We start from the raw sequence: 17884 nt of genomic DNA on the forward strand, positions 1-17884 counted from the left end.
TTTCTTTGTACATGATTAAAGCAGTTTGAGCAAATGCAGTGCTCATTCAATATACTGACTCGTCGAGTGCTACTCCTACATTTTAAATAACATTTCGATGGGCAGATTTAACTTGTGGAGCTTCGCATGGAATGTTGGATTTTCACAGCATGCACATGCGAAGCTTGGGGTATCTTCCACCTTCTTCTTATACGAGCCTTGAGGATCTACGGTGAATCTCTTCCTTTTTCGTGGGCCCCCGTAGCATCACGTTACCCCCGATATTCTCAGTTGTCACATGTTCTGTCACCGTATTGCATGATGCGTTTGTTGCACCTCCTTGTTGTGCTGTAAGTTCGGATAGGTGCTAGCATGAGAACCTCTTGCCCATACCCTGTAAATCTTATTGTGGATGGCTTGCAAGGAGTACCGCCCATTGCTGTATTGGTTGTAATACATTGCGGTGTGCATCACAGTAACATTTGGCAACCTTTGCATTAGCTCAAGGAGCTCTGCCTCATGCTTCTTTGTCCTAGTGGTGTACCCTCTCTTCCTCACAAGTGGAAGCAATGGAGTGATGGTGGGGGGCGACAACGATCATTCTGGAACAACGCATGACTATGGACTCTATTATCCGTGCCTATCTTCACTTTCGTAGGTGGGCCACCTTCGATCCAAGAGAGCACCATAAAAGATGTTGAAAGCTTTTCGAAAATGCATCTCAATCAATCATGGAGCAAGGCTCTCGAACTGGAGGAATTGCAAAGAAGCCGTGAAATGTCATCCTTCTGTAAACATAAAGAGAGCACTATAAAAGATGTTGAAAGCTTTTCGGAGATGCGTCTCAGGCAATCGTGGAGCAAGGCTCTCGAACTAGAGGAGTTGCAAAGAAGCTGGGAATGTCATCGTAAACATATGGGCTGAGTGGTAGTAGATGTACCATGGAGGTCATGCCAAGGTGTATTGGTCCCAAGGCCCATTTTTGAAATGCTCTCGTGCACGATCTGCATCAGTGTGTCATGCGATTGTCCTGATAGCATCCATGCTATGCAAGGAAGCACATCTTTGTAGTTCTTGTTTGCATTCATGAACTCATCGTCCCAGGTGAGGTTGTATGTATTAAGGCTAATGTCTTCCTCCATTACGTTCAATGAAACATTAAAATTATTCAATCCTTGTATGACGAAGAGCATGTAGGTGATGATGCCTGAGGCTACTATAGTGTTTTCTTCAGAGCATCAAGGTTCACCAACTATAAATTCTACATTTCTTATTATGATCCAAGATTTAGAAGCGCCTATTGCATTCTCGATTAAATAACATGTGTGAATGTGTTGTGGGTGTGATTAAAGATAGTGGAGCTTTGCACTCATCACCCAAGCCAAAGATTTTTATTGCAAACCACAATCACATTTTTAACCCAAAACTTTGTGTGAGCTCCCAACGCAATTATAGTCTATGTATATACTTTCACCACAATTTATTTAAGTCCATGTGCAATGTTTCATGCCCATGGTGAGCAAGGAAGAGGGCAGCTTTATAGCAAGTGTGTTTAAGCACCGGCATCAAATGCCGTGACAAAGCTCAAGGTATTTATGGTGAAATCCCCTTAAGGACGACGATCCAATAGCAAGCTCCTAGTGGTGACAACGCTACGTGTGTAATATTCCATGAAGGAGCACTGCGCAATATTTCATCTATGTACACTCCGTGAACCTTGACCTCCACATGCAAGCCATCACAAAGCACGACACGACCTTTAAGCGAAGGGATGCGGGTAATGTTATGTGGACTGCTGCACATGTAGCAAAATGGTCGAGCTAGATCACGGCTACATGAGAGCCTGCACATCCACCATGTTGGTACTCCACAAGCCACCATCCCGGTCAACAAAGTGTAGCACTTCATTCACTTGTGCAGAACCTCAGGGGGGTCACTATGTATAAACCCTCTATATCACGTGCGTTCAAGGCCTATATTTAAAGTCCCTTATCTGTAAAAAATTTAATTAATAAAATGTACCCCTTTTCTATACAAATCTGTAAATTTTTTCCAAAACTATTTTAAATAGTCCCTTATGTATATTTATTTCTATAAATTTTAGAAATAAAAAAAATCCTTCTGTTGAACTCACGTGATAGGGTTACATATGATGAGTGACCCCCCCGAGTGCAGAACATAAGAAAAAATGCACTTTTAAATTAGTAAATCATGCTCAAACCCACGGGGTTGAAGCTAAAGCAACTCCATGGCTTGCACTATTGTACCTTCAGGTTGTAACCAAGTTCAAGGACGTGGCGTCTGAGTGCATCATGTAGTCTATCACAAAGTCTCCCCTCTAGGACCGCTACAAGGATAATGAAGTCAAAGATTGCAAGCGAGTGCCAGGCACGCATGTATGAGATGTTGTTAGCCACATACATCACAATACCATCATCAACAAACTTCAAGATCAAACTTGACAAAGTGGGTCGTTGATGCGCTACACATGAAAGCTACAACAAGCAAACCATGTTTAGTTTGAGCACATAACTCCCACAACAATGGAGGCAAAGCAGAGTGGGGCTTACTGTTGCACGATCTCCAGGATTAGGGCCGTCTGCTATAATAATTTGCTCGGATGAAGGGCTGTCAAAGTCGATCTTGATAACCATGAAGGCGATGGTTTCCATAACTGAAGTGAATGGGACTCTTCCATTTTGCATTTTTTGCATTACCCATGGCACATACACACTTATTGTTTTCTCGGGCATGAAAAATAGAGTGCCATCGAAAGGTCCCTCTTTCACAATGCTAGTTGTTGCATCAATGCTCAAGGATATGATGGATGTTCCACCTTTGCTAAGGCTTTTCTTTGTGATTGTTGGGCTCTCGAACCGATAAAATCCTTCGGGCTCAAGAATGTCTCTCAATTGGAAAACGTAGTTGTGGGGGACATGTAACAACAGTCACGATCAGTCAAATCGACTCGCACGTAGGTTGTGTAAGTTGCATCTCTCGCCTTAAATGTTTCATACTTGGACACAACTTTTCCCTCGAACGTGAATCGATAATCAACCTGTTCTGATAGATCCCCTATTTTCAAGACGGGCAGTGCATTTGAATGGATGGCTTTATCGTTTGTTGGTATCAATGCTTTGCAAGGCGTAAGACTTTTGCGGCGAATCCACTACTTCAGTATTGTTTTTTATAACTTCCTCTTCCTTCAACAATAGCTTCACGATTGCTGGATACGAGGAAAGCCATTGCAATAATTGTGAGTGACACTAAGCGCGTATGATTTCATTCATAATCCATGTGCATGAGAGCCTTTGACAATATAAATTTTATTTTTTGTTCAAAGACAAACACATTTCGTTCTTTCGATGTTGTCAAATGGTAGTGATGTGTATGTTATGGTCTTCTTCTTTGGGCACATGTCCATGTTGTATGGTATGAGTGGTCATTTTTAGCTCCTATATGAGTTTGTCCTAGTCTTCTTTGATGATATGTTAATCTACTCAAAGAATAAGGAATATCATGTTCAAGTATTTAGCACACATTACTACAAAATATGCATTTAGACAACGGCTATTATTTCTTCATCAATTGAATACAAGACACACAATTTACTATCTAGAGCAATGTTGCGATCACTAACCCTTGACAACTCAACTATGACCTTTTTGATTAATGGTCTATGTCTACTGTCTGTAGTAGTAACTGAAATCCTACAGAAACATGCAATTCATTGAGGACGATAAGCTGTATCTAATTACAGTTAGAAGCCAAAAAGTATGTTTGAACAATCGAGTGACATTTACACATGGCTGAATGATCCTAAAATGATATAGTAAAAGTTCAAGACAAGAAGAAGGGCTACCAATTTTTCTAGTTCTGAGTGTGGATCTCAAAATTAAGGTTTACAGCAATCGGTTGCAGTGCTTGATCAAACGAAAAACATTACACCCCTTGAAATATTAATCCGATGGGGGCATTCTAGAATCTGCCTTTGTAAGCGAGTGCATACGACTTCTATCTCACCTCATTTGGTAGGCAGTTGTATGTATTTACTGATAGACCAAGTTGCAACAAGAAAAGAACTGATCGTCACACATTTTTGGATGGATTTTATGATTGCACCTAATCAAGCTTCTTTCACCTTCTATGTGGAGCCAACTTATGTTTGGCTCATGGCATAGCAACCACTTGGCCTTCGTCAAATAAAAGTCATTGTAAGGATACACAGCAATGTGGGTGAGGCAGGATCCACAACTTTACAAATGCGGAATTGGATAGGAAGGATGTCCTCTTGTTTCACAGTAGAGAGCCTACGTATAATGTGAATTTGCAGTTCAACGTCCACATGTGTCCATAACAGGTCGCGCACTGGCAAAGCAAAGGGGAACCGTTGGAGACTTTCTCGCAAACACATAATTTCAAGAACTCTATAGAGCCGAACAAACGCACACCGCAAAAGAAACCGGACATTAGAGGTCGGGTATCAAGAACCTCACCCTCAGGGTACACTTGTGAAGCCACTGTGTGGAATGTTGTCTCGAGGGACTTCTTGGAGCTCTTACGAAACTCGGATTTCTTGAGTAGAGACCTGTCCCTCTGTGGACGCTTGGCTTGCAAAACATCTACTCGAATCGAGATTCATGCAGGTGGGGAGGAGGTCTCGATGGTGCAAGTGGCTGAACATGACACTACACTACCTGCGCAAGCAAATGCTCGTCCATGTTACGTGACAATGTAAACCCCTCCAGGCAGTCCAATGATAGGGTGTTTTGTTGTCATTACCTGGTATTATGGATTCACCCTTGGCTCCGCCTTCACCGTGAATAGGAGGAGATGTGACCCCGAAGCAAGTTGAATTGTAGCCTTCCCGATCTTCTCCATCTTTGCGAGTGACAAACAACGTCTACTCAACAACGGCTCACTTTTGCGACGAGAAAGCAAAAGATGATCAATGCAACAACGAGACTATCCATGTGCAAGCCACCACAACAGCATCGACCTTTAAACCTCCACATCGTAAATGCGACACAAACGGTGGACCAACGACCCGGGCACACTTTGAACTAGAAAACATGAAAAATGAACGACGAACTTAAGAAAGTTGAATATGGGCTCTATGAATGGAAGTTAGAAGGTAGCTTTGACAAAGTTCCCACTGCCTGTGTCCATGGATTCGGCAGGGGCGTCGATATCTCCCATGTCTGCAACAATTTGTAGACGTCCAATAGCTTGACTATCGTGAGCACACCAACACCTCCGACTATCGTGAGCACTGACGACGCACTAGTGCAGAACACACGCCAAACGAATATACTTATACCTCTAACGACAAAGGATGAAATTGAAAGCGATGGTGCAAAGGAATGTAGAATTGGAATGCAAGCAATCTGACTTTGCCTGCACCGACAGTCATGCCACAATGTCCACTACAAGACGTTCTCACAAACATCGCAAGTGGCAATTGACCAATCAACAACAAGCAACAAAATGACAGCCCTAGAAAATGCACCGAATTCGATATTTTTTGTTATCGGGCGCGCCCCCACTTGTGTTGTACTGAAATTAAAAGTGCCAACAATGCCCCAACCAAGATAGAATCACGAGTTGTCCCTGGGGCTTAAACTCAAGAGCGGCACATACACACTCGCACGTTTTAGCCGCTTGGTCTAAAAGCTGTTGAGAGCACCTCCACTTGGTTACTAAGGGGCTTAGCACATGGGAAGAAAAAGGATGGGAATGGGAAAAGGTGGTCCCAAGTGGACCCATGCATATTTCTATCCTATTCCCATCCCACCATGTGCTAACAAAAAAGAACTAGGGATGGGTTTAGGAGGAAGAGGACACATGGCATCATTTCATGTGTTTAAGAGGTGGGGACCTTGTGGGGACAAGGACACATGTCATCCTTCCATGTTTTTGAATCCCTAAAAAAGGGAAACCCATTCTGGCTGACAGGGTCTAGAGGCCATGGTCCAGGATGGGAGAAAAAGTGGCTACTCCATTCTAAATCCATCCTAGACCACTTGGTGTAGGATGGGAGTAATGATGACAAAAATATTCCCATCCTAAACCCATGCTAGCCCAAGAGGGCAAGCCAAAAAGATACAAAATGTTGAAAATGTTTTCTACAAAGCTATGCATCGATCTTGTCTCTGTGGACTTCTTGGCAAGATGATCGACGTATATGTACGGGAGAAGGCCTTCGCTTAGGTGCCTCTAACCGGGTTCTTTCATCGTGGAGATCCACACCCCGAACTGGTCGGCAGCTCATCTGGCATCCGCTAGTCAAGCCTGAGAAACCCAGCTTTATGGAAGTAGTACTTCTCGGATCCCTCCCAATGGTGGGACAATCGAGAGAGCAAGGTAATTGTGCTACGAGTCTGATTTGAATGTTCGACGACTCCGAACTGAATTATTTGCATAGGTAAAAGCTGTAGATTCTGACGAGTCTTAATCTTCAGATTTCAAGCATAAGATTAGCAAGGAGTTTCTATGGCTAGACGGCTGGTACAATCCAGGTTGAGTTAACGACATGCTGGAGCGAAAGCTGCTGGTCAGGCCCAAGATAGCGAGCATATATCGGAGAAGTACTTTGTCACCACAATGTAAATATCCTAAGTCAAAGTATAGTTGACCATTTATTTGATCATAATTAAAGAGTTTTATATGTGTTAATTATGGTCAAAGAGTTCTTTTAATGGTCAAAGAATTGACTACGGTCAAAGATACTTGACTCTAGTCAAGTAAACCTGACTTCGGTCGGGGAGACTTGGTTTATTACCAAGAGAATTAACCCCAGTTAACCAAGATGTGCCAACTTCGGTTGGAGAGACTTGGCTATAATTAAGGCGCCTTGACCCTTGGTCAAAGCTCTTTAATTATAATCAAGAGTGTTGACCCCGGTCAACCAGAGAAAATATATATATTTATTTGTATATATATATTTGTTTAGATGTGCACATGTGTTCAGTGGGGACGCCCACCGTGACTAGGATTAGTCCACAGTGTGTTATTTGCATGCAAAGTGCTAACAATTAATGGGTACCATGGTGGTGCGCTTTAATTAATTGTTGCAGGTACTAGAAGGACTATTTTTCCTAAGCGAAATGGGAGCCTGACAAGCATCTAGGAAGCGGTTCGTGTGACCGAGAGCTTTGAAGACTCCAAAATAGCCCTTAGTGGCATGTAATAGGATTTATTTTAGATTTTAGACAAGTGGCATGTTGCCAATTTAAATGGGGCTTGAAGCTCTTGTAAAAGGAGGATTTTTTCACGTTTTACAGAGAGGCTTACGAGACAGCTCTAAGCTGAATTTCTGTAACAGAATTTCTGAAATGAATAAAGACCTTCGGGGGGGTCCAACCCGACAATTTGTCCTGGGCCCTAGTATATCTTCAGAGAGAGGGAGTGAGGGAGAGCTTTGGAGAGTAGAATTCTGTCTGGTTTTTATGAAGCCATAGCTGTTCCCCCAGTTCGGTTGTATTGGTATCAGAGCTTGTTTTCGAGGCTTCTTTAAGCTTTGACGATCGGGTAGACAAAGTGTGAAGAGCGCAAGGGCTGAGGAAATTCTTCCGTCATCTCTACCGTAATAAATGCGTCTTGAGGTGTATGAAATTGCAAACGTTTACGGGTGCTTGGGCAGCTGACGGAAAGGAATTAGAGACCTGTAACGCTTATGTAAGCGTAAGTTGTTCGCAAGGAGATAGCAAAGATTGACGAAAATTGCACAACGCGGGTCTACACGTAGCGACAAGATGTATTTGGGAATTCTGTTCTGAGGTTCCGATATGAGCAGGGGAATTCCACCGTCGTCTAGATGTTTTGCATTTTCTCTGATATGATGGCCAGCGAGACCTCCACATGGGCGCACACGACACTAGACCTTCAAGTCTCGTGACGAAAAGTTGGAGGGACCATGAGCTTCACGCGGGTATATGGCGCAGTTCCATTTGCTTGATAGTGGCTGGACTGCCGATACTGAGCGCAAATATGAGGAGTTGCCTTTGCCTTGTCGGGAGTCTCTGGAAGCCGCGACGCGCGACGACGAACAGTCCATGACCAAGGTTTGGGCAGGCTTGCAGGCGCTGACGTGGTGCAGGACGCGTGGCGCTGACGTGGCGTAGGACACGTGAGGTGCTGACGTGGCGCAGGACTTGTGGCAGCCAGCTCAGAGCTGACGTGGCACACTGACACGTGGCAGCCAGGCTGGCAGACCTGTGGTTAGTGTGACCTTGTTCTTAACTGCAGTTAGCTGACCCTGGTTAGGGATCTCGTCAAAGGACAGCCTAACCAGACTGGACTGGTGCAGTTAACCAGTTTGGTTCAGTTAGTGGCCAAGTTACAGACATCTAACCAGACCAGAACAAGACTGATCTGGCTAATGTAACCAGTAGTTACCCATCTGGTCACTATTCAAAAAAAAAAAAAAAAAAGAGTTACAGAGACAGTTTTTGCCATCAATACCCACCTATCTGGTAATCATTTTACTGTCAGAAAATCAGCAGAAAACAGAGGAAATCAGAGTTTTGCAGAAATAAAAGAAATGCATGCCTTTGTCCACAGAGAAGGGGAAACAGATGCCTTTTGAAGCCATCTGCAGCAGCCAGAAAAGGGGAATATATATTGTTGATGCTTTGGCAATTGTGTGGGTATATGCTTTGAACTGACAGCCAGTACTGGCATAGATTGTAAATGCAAGACACCTCTTGTTGAGGTACCTTTTCTGTTGGAAAAGCAAAGGTAGTGTTCATCAGTTACCCGCACTGTGTGAGAAATCTGCAGATCTCAGAATATGGATCAATCACCTATCCAGTGGGATTCACAAGATAGGGATGTACATCCAGGACAGAGAAATGTGCCGCAAACTCAACAAGAATTTGAACAGATGGTATGCACTCGTATACAAGAGCTGGAAAATCTAAAAAGGGATGCCAGGGCTCAGCATTTGTTTCCAGCAGAAGCTATGCCTAATCCAGTATATGACGTGCCAATGCCAGAGGCACACTCTCGTGTACAGCCTGAGAGAGAGAGATCTCATAGATCTCATAGGAGACGGTCCCATAGTAAAAAGAGATCGAGGCATCATCACCGATCTCCTAGTCCATCACCGTCTACCTCGAGTTCGACTTCTGTGTCTTCTTCTTCCTTATCAGATAAACCATCCAGGAAAAGAAGGAAACACAAGAAGTCTGGGAAGAGAAAGTCTTCCAAAGCGACCAGGGAATTTAAAGAGGGAGGAAAATCTGTTAAGTTTATGACCTACAATGGACAGTATGGTCATACAGACAAAGCATTGCAGTTTATCAGACAGTTTGATGCTGCATTCGGTACTGAGAAATTTTCAGAATCCTCCAAGTTAAGAATGGTCAGTCAGCAACGGCTAGTGCATGGTGGAGTGCACTGACCACAGATGGGTCAGCCCCAAGAAAGTGGAAGGGCTTCAAGAAAGCCTTCTACCAGCAGTTCATGCCTAAACAGTTTAGAGACCATGTTCTTCAAGATTGGGACAGCTTGCACATGGATGCAGGAGATACAGTGGACGGGTACAACCAAAAGTTCTGGGATGCTTATTTGCAGGTTGCACCGTTCAAAAAGATCTCCAAAGGTACCCAGATGAGGAAGTATAGAGCAGGTCTCACTCCAAGAATTCAGGTAGTAGTGAATGCTTTGGGGGCAAAGAATATTCAAGATCTTATGCATTCAGCCTCAGTAGCGAGTCTTGTGCCGCTACAAGATCCATCTACAGTGCCATCCTTGCATGCAGGACGTTCTGATAAAAAGAAAACTGATTTTCTAAAATCAGAAAAGAAAGAGTCCCCTAAGGCTGAAAAGAAAGGGTTTCAGCCTCAGAAGCCGAGGGGTACTCAGTTTTCAAAGACTTATAAGGGCAAATCTCTATTCACCCCTGAACAGATAGCGGAATTCCGTAGAGATGGGAAATGCTTCAGGTGCGGTAAAGAGGGGCATGTGGCTGCCCAGTGCCCAGAAAAGCCTTCAACATCGAAGGGAAAAGAGGCAGAGAAGCCACGAGGACCGCAAAAGCCAATGGCGGGGGGAATTCCTGATATACTGGGTCATGCTTTGAACCCAGAAGAACGAGAATTACTGCTATCATGGGGCAAAGTTAGAGACCAGCAAGCGCTAATTTTATTTGATCCAGGGGCTACTGATAATTTCATATCAGAGGATCTAGCCCTGAGGCTGGGAATAAAGACGGAAGAGTTAGGCAGGGCTTTGGATGCCGATCAAATGTTTTGTGGGAATCCTGTGCCAGTTACTCCCTTGATAGGGAAGCTCCGTCTTCATGTTCAAAGTTATGTGGATCAGGAAGACTTCTTCATTTCTCCACTGAAACATTATGATGTAGTTTTGGGGATGCCTTGGTTTCACTGCAAGGCAGTGAAGTTGACTCTTCCTGAAAGAGTGCTGGAATTTGTGCATAGGGGGAAAAATCAGTGTTTAATTGCCAGGAATAAAGGGGACACTATCCCCATTGTATCTGATGTTTCATGCGGTAAAGCAATAAAGTCTGCAATTTCTGCGTACATGGTTTTTGTAAAAGAAAAAGAGAATGATATGCATGCTGAAATGAATGATGCAGACAAAGATAAGTTTCAGTTTCTGGTAAACTTTAAAGATTGTTTTTCTGACGTTTTGCCAGGGGAGTTACCCCCAGAGAGACCTGAAGATCATCAGATAGAGTTAATGCCTGGTAGTGAGCCACCAAATAGACCCCCTTATAGAGTCAGTGCGACTCAGAGAGAGGAGATTATGGCTCAGGTACAGGACTTGTTGTCCAAAGGGTTGATTCAGCCCAGCTCGTCTCCTTTTTGTTCCCCTGTACTGTTAGTACAGAAGAAAGATGGTTCATTCCGTATGTGCGTCGATTATCGCGCACTGAACAAAATGACCATCAAGAATAGATTCCCTATTCCGCGTATTGATGATGTCCTGGATCAGTTAAATGGAGCTTCAGTTTTCAGCAGGATAGACTTAAAGAGTGGCTACCACCAAGTGAGGATACAGCCTCAGGATGTGCACAAGACAGCATTCCGCACAACATTTGGGTTGTATGAATACTTAGTGATGCCTTTTGGGTTGACAAATGCTCCAGCCACATTCAATAGAATGATGGATCGCATCTTCCGGAAGTACAGGCATTTTACAGGTACTTTCTTTGATGATATCTTAGTTTTTTCTAAGACAGAGGAAGACCACAGAGAACATCTTGCTATAGTGTTTCAAGAGCTGAGAAATCATCAGCTCTATGCAAACAGCAAGAAAAGTGAATTCTTCCTGGAAGAAATCCACTATCTGGGGCATATAATATCCAAGAATGGGATACAAATGGATCCAGCGAAGATCCGTGCCATTCAGGAATGGCACGAGCTGAAAACTGTGCATGAAGTTCGAAGCTTTTTAGGCTTGTGTTCTTACTACAGAAGGTTTATCAGACATTTTGCTGATATCGCAGCTCCATTACATGACCTCACTAAGAAAAATGCAGCCTTCACATGGGGATTATCTCAGAAGAAAGCATTCAATACACTCAAGGAAAAGTTGACTACAGAGCCTATTCTGGTAGTTCCGAATCTGTATCAGTCTTTTGATGTGGATTGCGATGCTTGTGGAGAATGTGTTGGAGCTGCGTTGCATCAGAATGATCATGTGGTAGCCTATGAAAGCAGGCGACTTCGGGATGCGGAAAGATATCTAGGAATCTATGAGAAAGAGTTATTGGCTGTAATTCATGCCATCCATACATGGAAACACTATCTTTTGGGTGCAGATTTTACTGTCAAAACAGATCACCAAAGTCTGAAATACTTTTTGACTCAGACCAAGCTTTCAGAGAAGCATATGAAATGGGCAAACATGCTGTCAATGTATCATTTTCAGAGATTGTCCATACCCCAGGAATTCGGAACAGAGTGGCAGATGCCTTGTCCCGAAGACCCCAGGTCAATAATGTAACTATTGCTTATCATCAGGACCTGGAAGGCATGAGGGAACAATATGCTCATGATTCTGATTTTGGTGAAATTTTACAGCAGATGCAAGAAGGGCAATCCACCAGTCACTATTCCCTGAAAGATGGGTATTTAATGAAAGATGATTGCCTATGCATCACCCAGGAGATGAGGAAAAAGATTTTGGGGGAATGCCATGCACCTCCCTATGCTGGACATAGAGGAATTACAGCAACAACTCTAGCCTTGGAGAGATATTTCTTTTGGCCAGGAATGCAGAAAGATATACATCAGTTTGTTACGGAATGCCTTACGTGTCAGAAAGTGAAGTATGATAGACGGAAGGCACCTGGCCTACTTATGCCTCTTCCCGTGCCTCAGGCACCATGGGAAAATATTACAATGGACTTTATTTTTGATTTGCCGAGATCAAAGTCAGGGAATGATGGGATCTGGACTATCATAGACAGATTCAGCAAGCAAGCTCATTTCCTTCCGGTTCGCAAAACCATAAAGGCAGATCATATCGCTAAGCTGTTCATGGCACAAATTTTTAAACATCATGGTATGCCTAAGTCCATTGTTAGTGATCGAGATCCCAGAATGACCAGTCTATTCTGGAGAGCTTTATTTGATAACATGGGGACGAATCTAAATTTTTCTTCTTCTTTCCATCCCCAAACAGATGGTCAAAGTGAAGTAGCAAATTCTACAATTTTGGATATGCTGAAATGCTACGTGGGTGACCAAAGTTCAGATTGGGAAAAGTACCTACCGTTAGTAGAGTTTGCTTACAATAATACAGTACATAGCTCTACAGGGAAAGCCCCTTTTGAAGTCATATATGGGAAGGTAATTTTGCCACCTATATTAAGGACTAAAGATGAAATATTTGCAGCTGATCAGTTTGTTAGAGACCTCCAGACAGCTTATAGCCAAGTCCGGACAGCAATTGAAAGGTCTCAAGAGAAACATAAAAGAGCTGCAGATAAACATAGGAGACAGCTAGATCTCAAGGAAGGGGACTGGGTACTTTTGAGGTTTGAAAAAGCTAGGCTCCGCAAGTTTAAAGGCAAACAGAAAGTGTATGCAAAGTTATCTCCCAGATATTATGGCCCTTTTAGGGTTACAGAAAGAATAAATGAGGTTGCATACAGATTACTATTGCCAGAGCATTGGAGGATTCACAATGCATTCCATGTGAGTCTTCTAAAGAAATTTCAGGGACTAGAGCCTACAGAACCAGTATCAGAAGATCCACCAGAAGTGGATGAGCTGGAGGAAGTCCTTCAGCCAGAGCAAATTGTGTACCATACTGTGCGCAAAGGCCCTCAGGGTAAGGAGTTTTACAGGTATCTTGTAAAATTCAAAAATTATACGGCATTAGATGCCAAGTGGATGGACGAAGACATGTTATCCGATCATCCACAGCTTTTGGATGTTTACAAGGAAGCTTTTCAGTTGAGGTCAACTGAATAGAAGCCGAGGGGATGTCACCACAATGTAAATATCCTAAGTCAAAGTACAGTTGACCATTTATTTGATCATAATTAAAGAGTTTTATATGTGTTAATTATGGTCAAAGAGTTCTTTTAATGGTCAAAGAATTGACTACGGTCAAAGATACTTGACTCTAGTCAAGTAAACCTGACTTCGGTCAGGGAGACTTGGTTTATTACCAAGAGGGTTAACCCCGGTTAACCAAGATGTGCCAACTTCGGTTGGAGAGACTTGGCTATAATTAAGGCGCCTTGTGACCCTTGGTCAAAGCTCTTTAATTATAATCAAGAGTGTTGACCCCGGTCAACCAGAGAAAATATATATATTTATTTGTATATATATATTTGTTTAGATGTGCACATGTGTTCAGTGGGGACGCCCACCGTGACTAGGATTAGTCCACAATGTGTTATTTGCATGCAAAGTGCTAACAATTAATGGGTACCATGGTGGTGCGCTTTAATTAATTGTTGCAGGTACTAGAAGGACTATTTTTCCTAAGCGAAATGGGAGCCTGACAAGCATCTAGGAAGCGGTTCGTGTGACCGAGAGCTTTGAAGACTCCAGAATAGCCCTTAGTGGCATGTAATAGGATTTATTTTAGATTTTAGACAAGTGGCATGTTGCCAATTTAAATGGGGCTTGAAGCTCTTGTAAAAGGAGGATTTTTTCACGTTTTAGAGAGAGGCTTACGAGACAGCTCTAAGCTGAATTTCTGTAACAGAATTTCTGAAATGAATAAAGACCTTGGGGGGGGTCCAGCCCGACAATTTGTCCTGGGCCCTAGTATATCTTCAGAGAGAGGGAGTGAGGGAGAGCTTTGGAGAGTAGAATTCTGTCTGGTTTTTATGAAGCCATAGCTGTTCCCCCAGTTCGGTTGTATACTTCAAGGATCCCTCCCAGAGCAAGTCTACGCTGGATGATTTACACAGCTAAAACTGTAGATGGGCTAGTCTGACGACTCATGATGATTACCAAGGAGTCGCTATGATGGACGGCTGCCTCAATCGAGGCTGTGTTATGGAAGTGCTTGAAAAGAAAGCCCATTCATGCAAGGGTGAGGCCCAAGATCGTGGCTTGGTGGAGTGTAGCAAGGTCAGCTTCAGGTATGGAGTAAAGGTAAATGCATCTAAAGCACAAGGACTGCACGAGAAGCGTGGCTGGGAAATGCTAAGCGTAGAAGAGGCGCTCATGACTATGGAGCACATGTCCCACCCGCCTTCAGTTGAGAACCTTACATGCATCTTGCATAAGTGCAAAACATTGAAAAATCTGGAGTATACCAAGCTCTTGCACGCTTACATGTGCAAAATTGGGATGGAAGATCATAGATCTCTTGGAAACTACCTCGTCCCAATGTTGGTCCAAGTTGGAAGCATGTGTGATGCTCAGCATGTTTTTGACAGATTGGTTGATCGGAATGTGTATTCTTGGACTTCTCTCATCTCAGGTTATATTGACTGTGGGAAATCACAGCATGGCCTCGACCTGTATGGGAAAATGCAAGAGGATTCTGTAGATCCTAATATGTACACCTTCGTGGCCGTACTGAAGGCTTGTGCTAGGCTGAAAAATGCAGAGAGAGGTCAAAAAATTCATGCTGAGGTTGCCCGAAGGGGGCTGGGAAAAGATGTTTTTGTTGGCAGCACCTTGGTGACGATGTATGCCAAATGTGGCTTGCTTGCAAAAGCACAAGAAGTGTTGGACAAGCTGCCAGTTCGAGACGAGGTCTCGTGGAATGCATTATTGGCAGGCTATGCGGATCATGGGCTGGGTGAGGAAGCGTTCAATTGTCTCAAACGAATGAAACTCGAGGGTCTCTCTCCAGGCGCTGTCACGTTTCTTTGCCTCTTGAAAGCTTGTGGCAGCATGGGAGCTATCGGCAAGGGCAAAGGAATACATGTCGAGATTGCCAAAAAGGGGCTCGAAAGAGATCTCTTCATTGGCAATGCCTTGGTGGATATGTATGCAAAATGTGGTGCGCTTGCAGAAGCACGGCAAACCTTGGACAAGCTGCCAGTTCGTGACATAGTCTCCTGGACATCACTAATGGAAGGATATGCTGAGCACGGGCTTGGTGAGGAAGCACTGGACTGTTTGGAACAGATGCAACTGGAGGGACTCTCTCCAGATGCTGTCACATTGGTTTGCAGCTTGAAGGCTTGTGGCAGCTTAGGAGCCATAGGAAAGGGCCGAGAAAAACATGCAGAGATTGCCAGAAAGGGGCTGGAAAGACTTCTTTCTGTTGGCAATACCTTGATAGATATGTATGCCAAATGTGGCTCGCTTGCAGAAGCACATGACGTGTTTGACAAGCTGCTAGCCCGAGACGAGGTCTCATGGAATGCACTAATTGCAGGATATGCTGAGCATGGGCTTGGTGATGAAGCTCTGAAATGTCTTGAACAGATGAAGCTGGAGGGTCTCTCTCTAAATGCTGTCACAGTTAGTTGTAGCTTGAAGGCTTGTGGCAGCATAGGAGCCATAGACAAGGGCCGAGAAATACATGCTAACATTGCCAGAAAGGGGCTGGAGAGGCATCTTATTGTGGGCAGCTCATTGGTGGACATGTATGCCAAATGCGGCTCGCTTGCAGAAGCACAGGAAGCGTTCGACAAGCTGCCTGTTCGAAATGAGGTATTGTGGAACACACTTTTGGCAGGATATGCTGAGCATGGGCTTGGTGAGGACATGCTGGACTGTCTTGAGCAGATGGAACTGGAGGGTTTCTCTCCAAATGCTATCACATTTGTTTGCAGCTTGAAAGCTTGTGGCAGCATAGGAGGCATAGATAAGGGCCGAGAAATGCATGCTGAGGTTGCTAGAAGGTGGCTAGAAATAGATCTTTTCATTGGCAACACCTTGGTGGATATGTATGCCAAATGTGGCTCACTTGTAGAAGCATGGGAAGCGTTTGACAGGCTGCCAGCCCGAGATGTAGTCTCGTGGACTACACTAATGTCAGGATATGCTGAGCACGGGCTTGGTGAGGAAGCGCTCAACTGTTTTGAACAGATGCAACTGGAGGGTTTCTCTCCAAATGCCATCACATTCTCTCTTGTTTTTGCATTATGCAGTCACACTGGTCTCGTGAATAAGGGGCAGAAGTACTTTGAGGCCATGAGCAAAGACTACGGCATCACTCCAACTATTGAGCACCACACTGGCATGGTCGATCTCCTTTGCCGTGCAGGCCAATTAGATGAGGCAGTAGTGATGGTGAAGAAGATGCCTTTCCATGCTAATATTGTTGTGTGGCATACGGTGCTCGGTGCTTGTCGAAAGTGGGGTAATGTGGAGCTTGGAAGACTTGCCTTTGAACATGCAGTGCGATTGGATGAAAAGGATGCTGCGGCCTATGTTTTGATGTCTAACATCTATGCAGATGCTCACATGCAGGAGGAAGAGATGAAGGTCGAGGCATTGAGAATGAGCAGACAAGCATGGAAGAAACCTGAACAGGGTTGGTGGACTGACATTTGTGGTACTGTGTACTCACTTTGATGGAGGGGGGGCGGGGGGGGACAATAATCTGAAGGTGAAAGTTTATATGGCTAAACAATCCTGGACCACCTTTTGGGCAGTCCTATTAGCTGCCATCAGCACAGCTCTGTTAGCTATCAGATGGGCAGAGGGTTTGTCTGCTATGTGGGGCAGCCTTCAACCCAGCCAAGAGGACTAGGTGGCTCAGATATGGGGCAGGAAAGGCCAGGCCAGGCCATAGGGCCATTTATAGAGCCTGGAAGGGCGAGCAATTAGACCTGATCAGTGTCTGTACAAGCCGGCTCAGGTTGGCCATGGAAAGGGATGGACCATAGGCTGGCCAGTCTGGGAGGGGCAGGCCTGGGTCCCAGACTTTCACTTAATATTATGCTAAGATAGCATTACCAATATTAAATTTATCTAAAGGGGTGGAAAAAGGGAAGTACAATAAGTACCGGCCTATATTAAGGACAGATGAGCTTGATGCTTGTTTAAGAAATTGAAACACAAGGTTACAAAATCCTCCAGACTATAGATAGTTCTCTTAATAAACCATTTGTGGTTGTTAGTGATTGTGCTATTGGAGCATCTCTATTCTAGGAAGGTAGATTAGAAGTGATGACGTACAAGCTAGGAATTCCCCTCTGAGTAGAAAGATTCAGCTTTTTCAAAAGGGGTAAAGATTGTGTACCTAGCATGAGAAATACGAGACAATAATATCACAATAGTTGCAATGTTGGACCACAAAGGGCGGCGATGACTTTGGACTTAGTCAAAATTACTTTCTTTTGTCCTAAGATTAAAGTTGATGTCAAACTGTATGTTCAAAATTATTAATAGTGTCAAGTCAATAAATCTGAGTGCTTCAGATGAGGATTGAGTGGGTCAATCCGACTTTGGAATATTGTTGCAAGAGAGCGAGCGATAGGAATGCACAGAGATAGCTAACTATA

General features: G+C 43.9%; 1 protein-coding gene across 1 annotated transcript; it reads left to right on the plus strand.

Moving 5' to 3' along the window:
- Positions 1 to 14336: 14336 nt before the first annotated feature.
- Positions 14337 to 17667, plus strand: LOC147879663 (pentatricopeptide repeat-containing protein At3g16610-like). The gene has a single exon (XM_087371961.1). The coding sequence runs from the start codon at positions 14436 to 14438 to the stop codon at positions 16950 to 16952; it is 2517 nt and encodes an 838-aa protein (XP_087228087.1). The 5' UTR covers positions 14337 to 14435; the 3' UTR covers positions 16953 to 17667.
- The last annotated feature ends 217 nt before the right edge of the window (positions 17668 to 17884 follow it).

This window comes from Dipteris shenzhenensis, chromosome 33 (genome assembly GCF_047967505.1).
Source record: "Dipteris shenzhenensis isolate YYH24624 ecotype China chromosome 33, Dip_SZ_1.0, whole genome shotgun sequence".
Lineage (NCBI taxonomy): Eukaryota > Viridiplantae > Streptophyta > Polypodiopsida > Gleicheniales > Dipteridaceae > Dipteris > Dipteris shenzhenensis.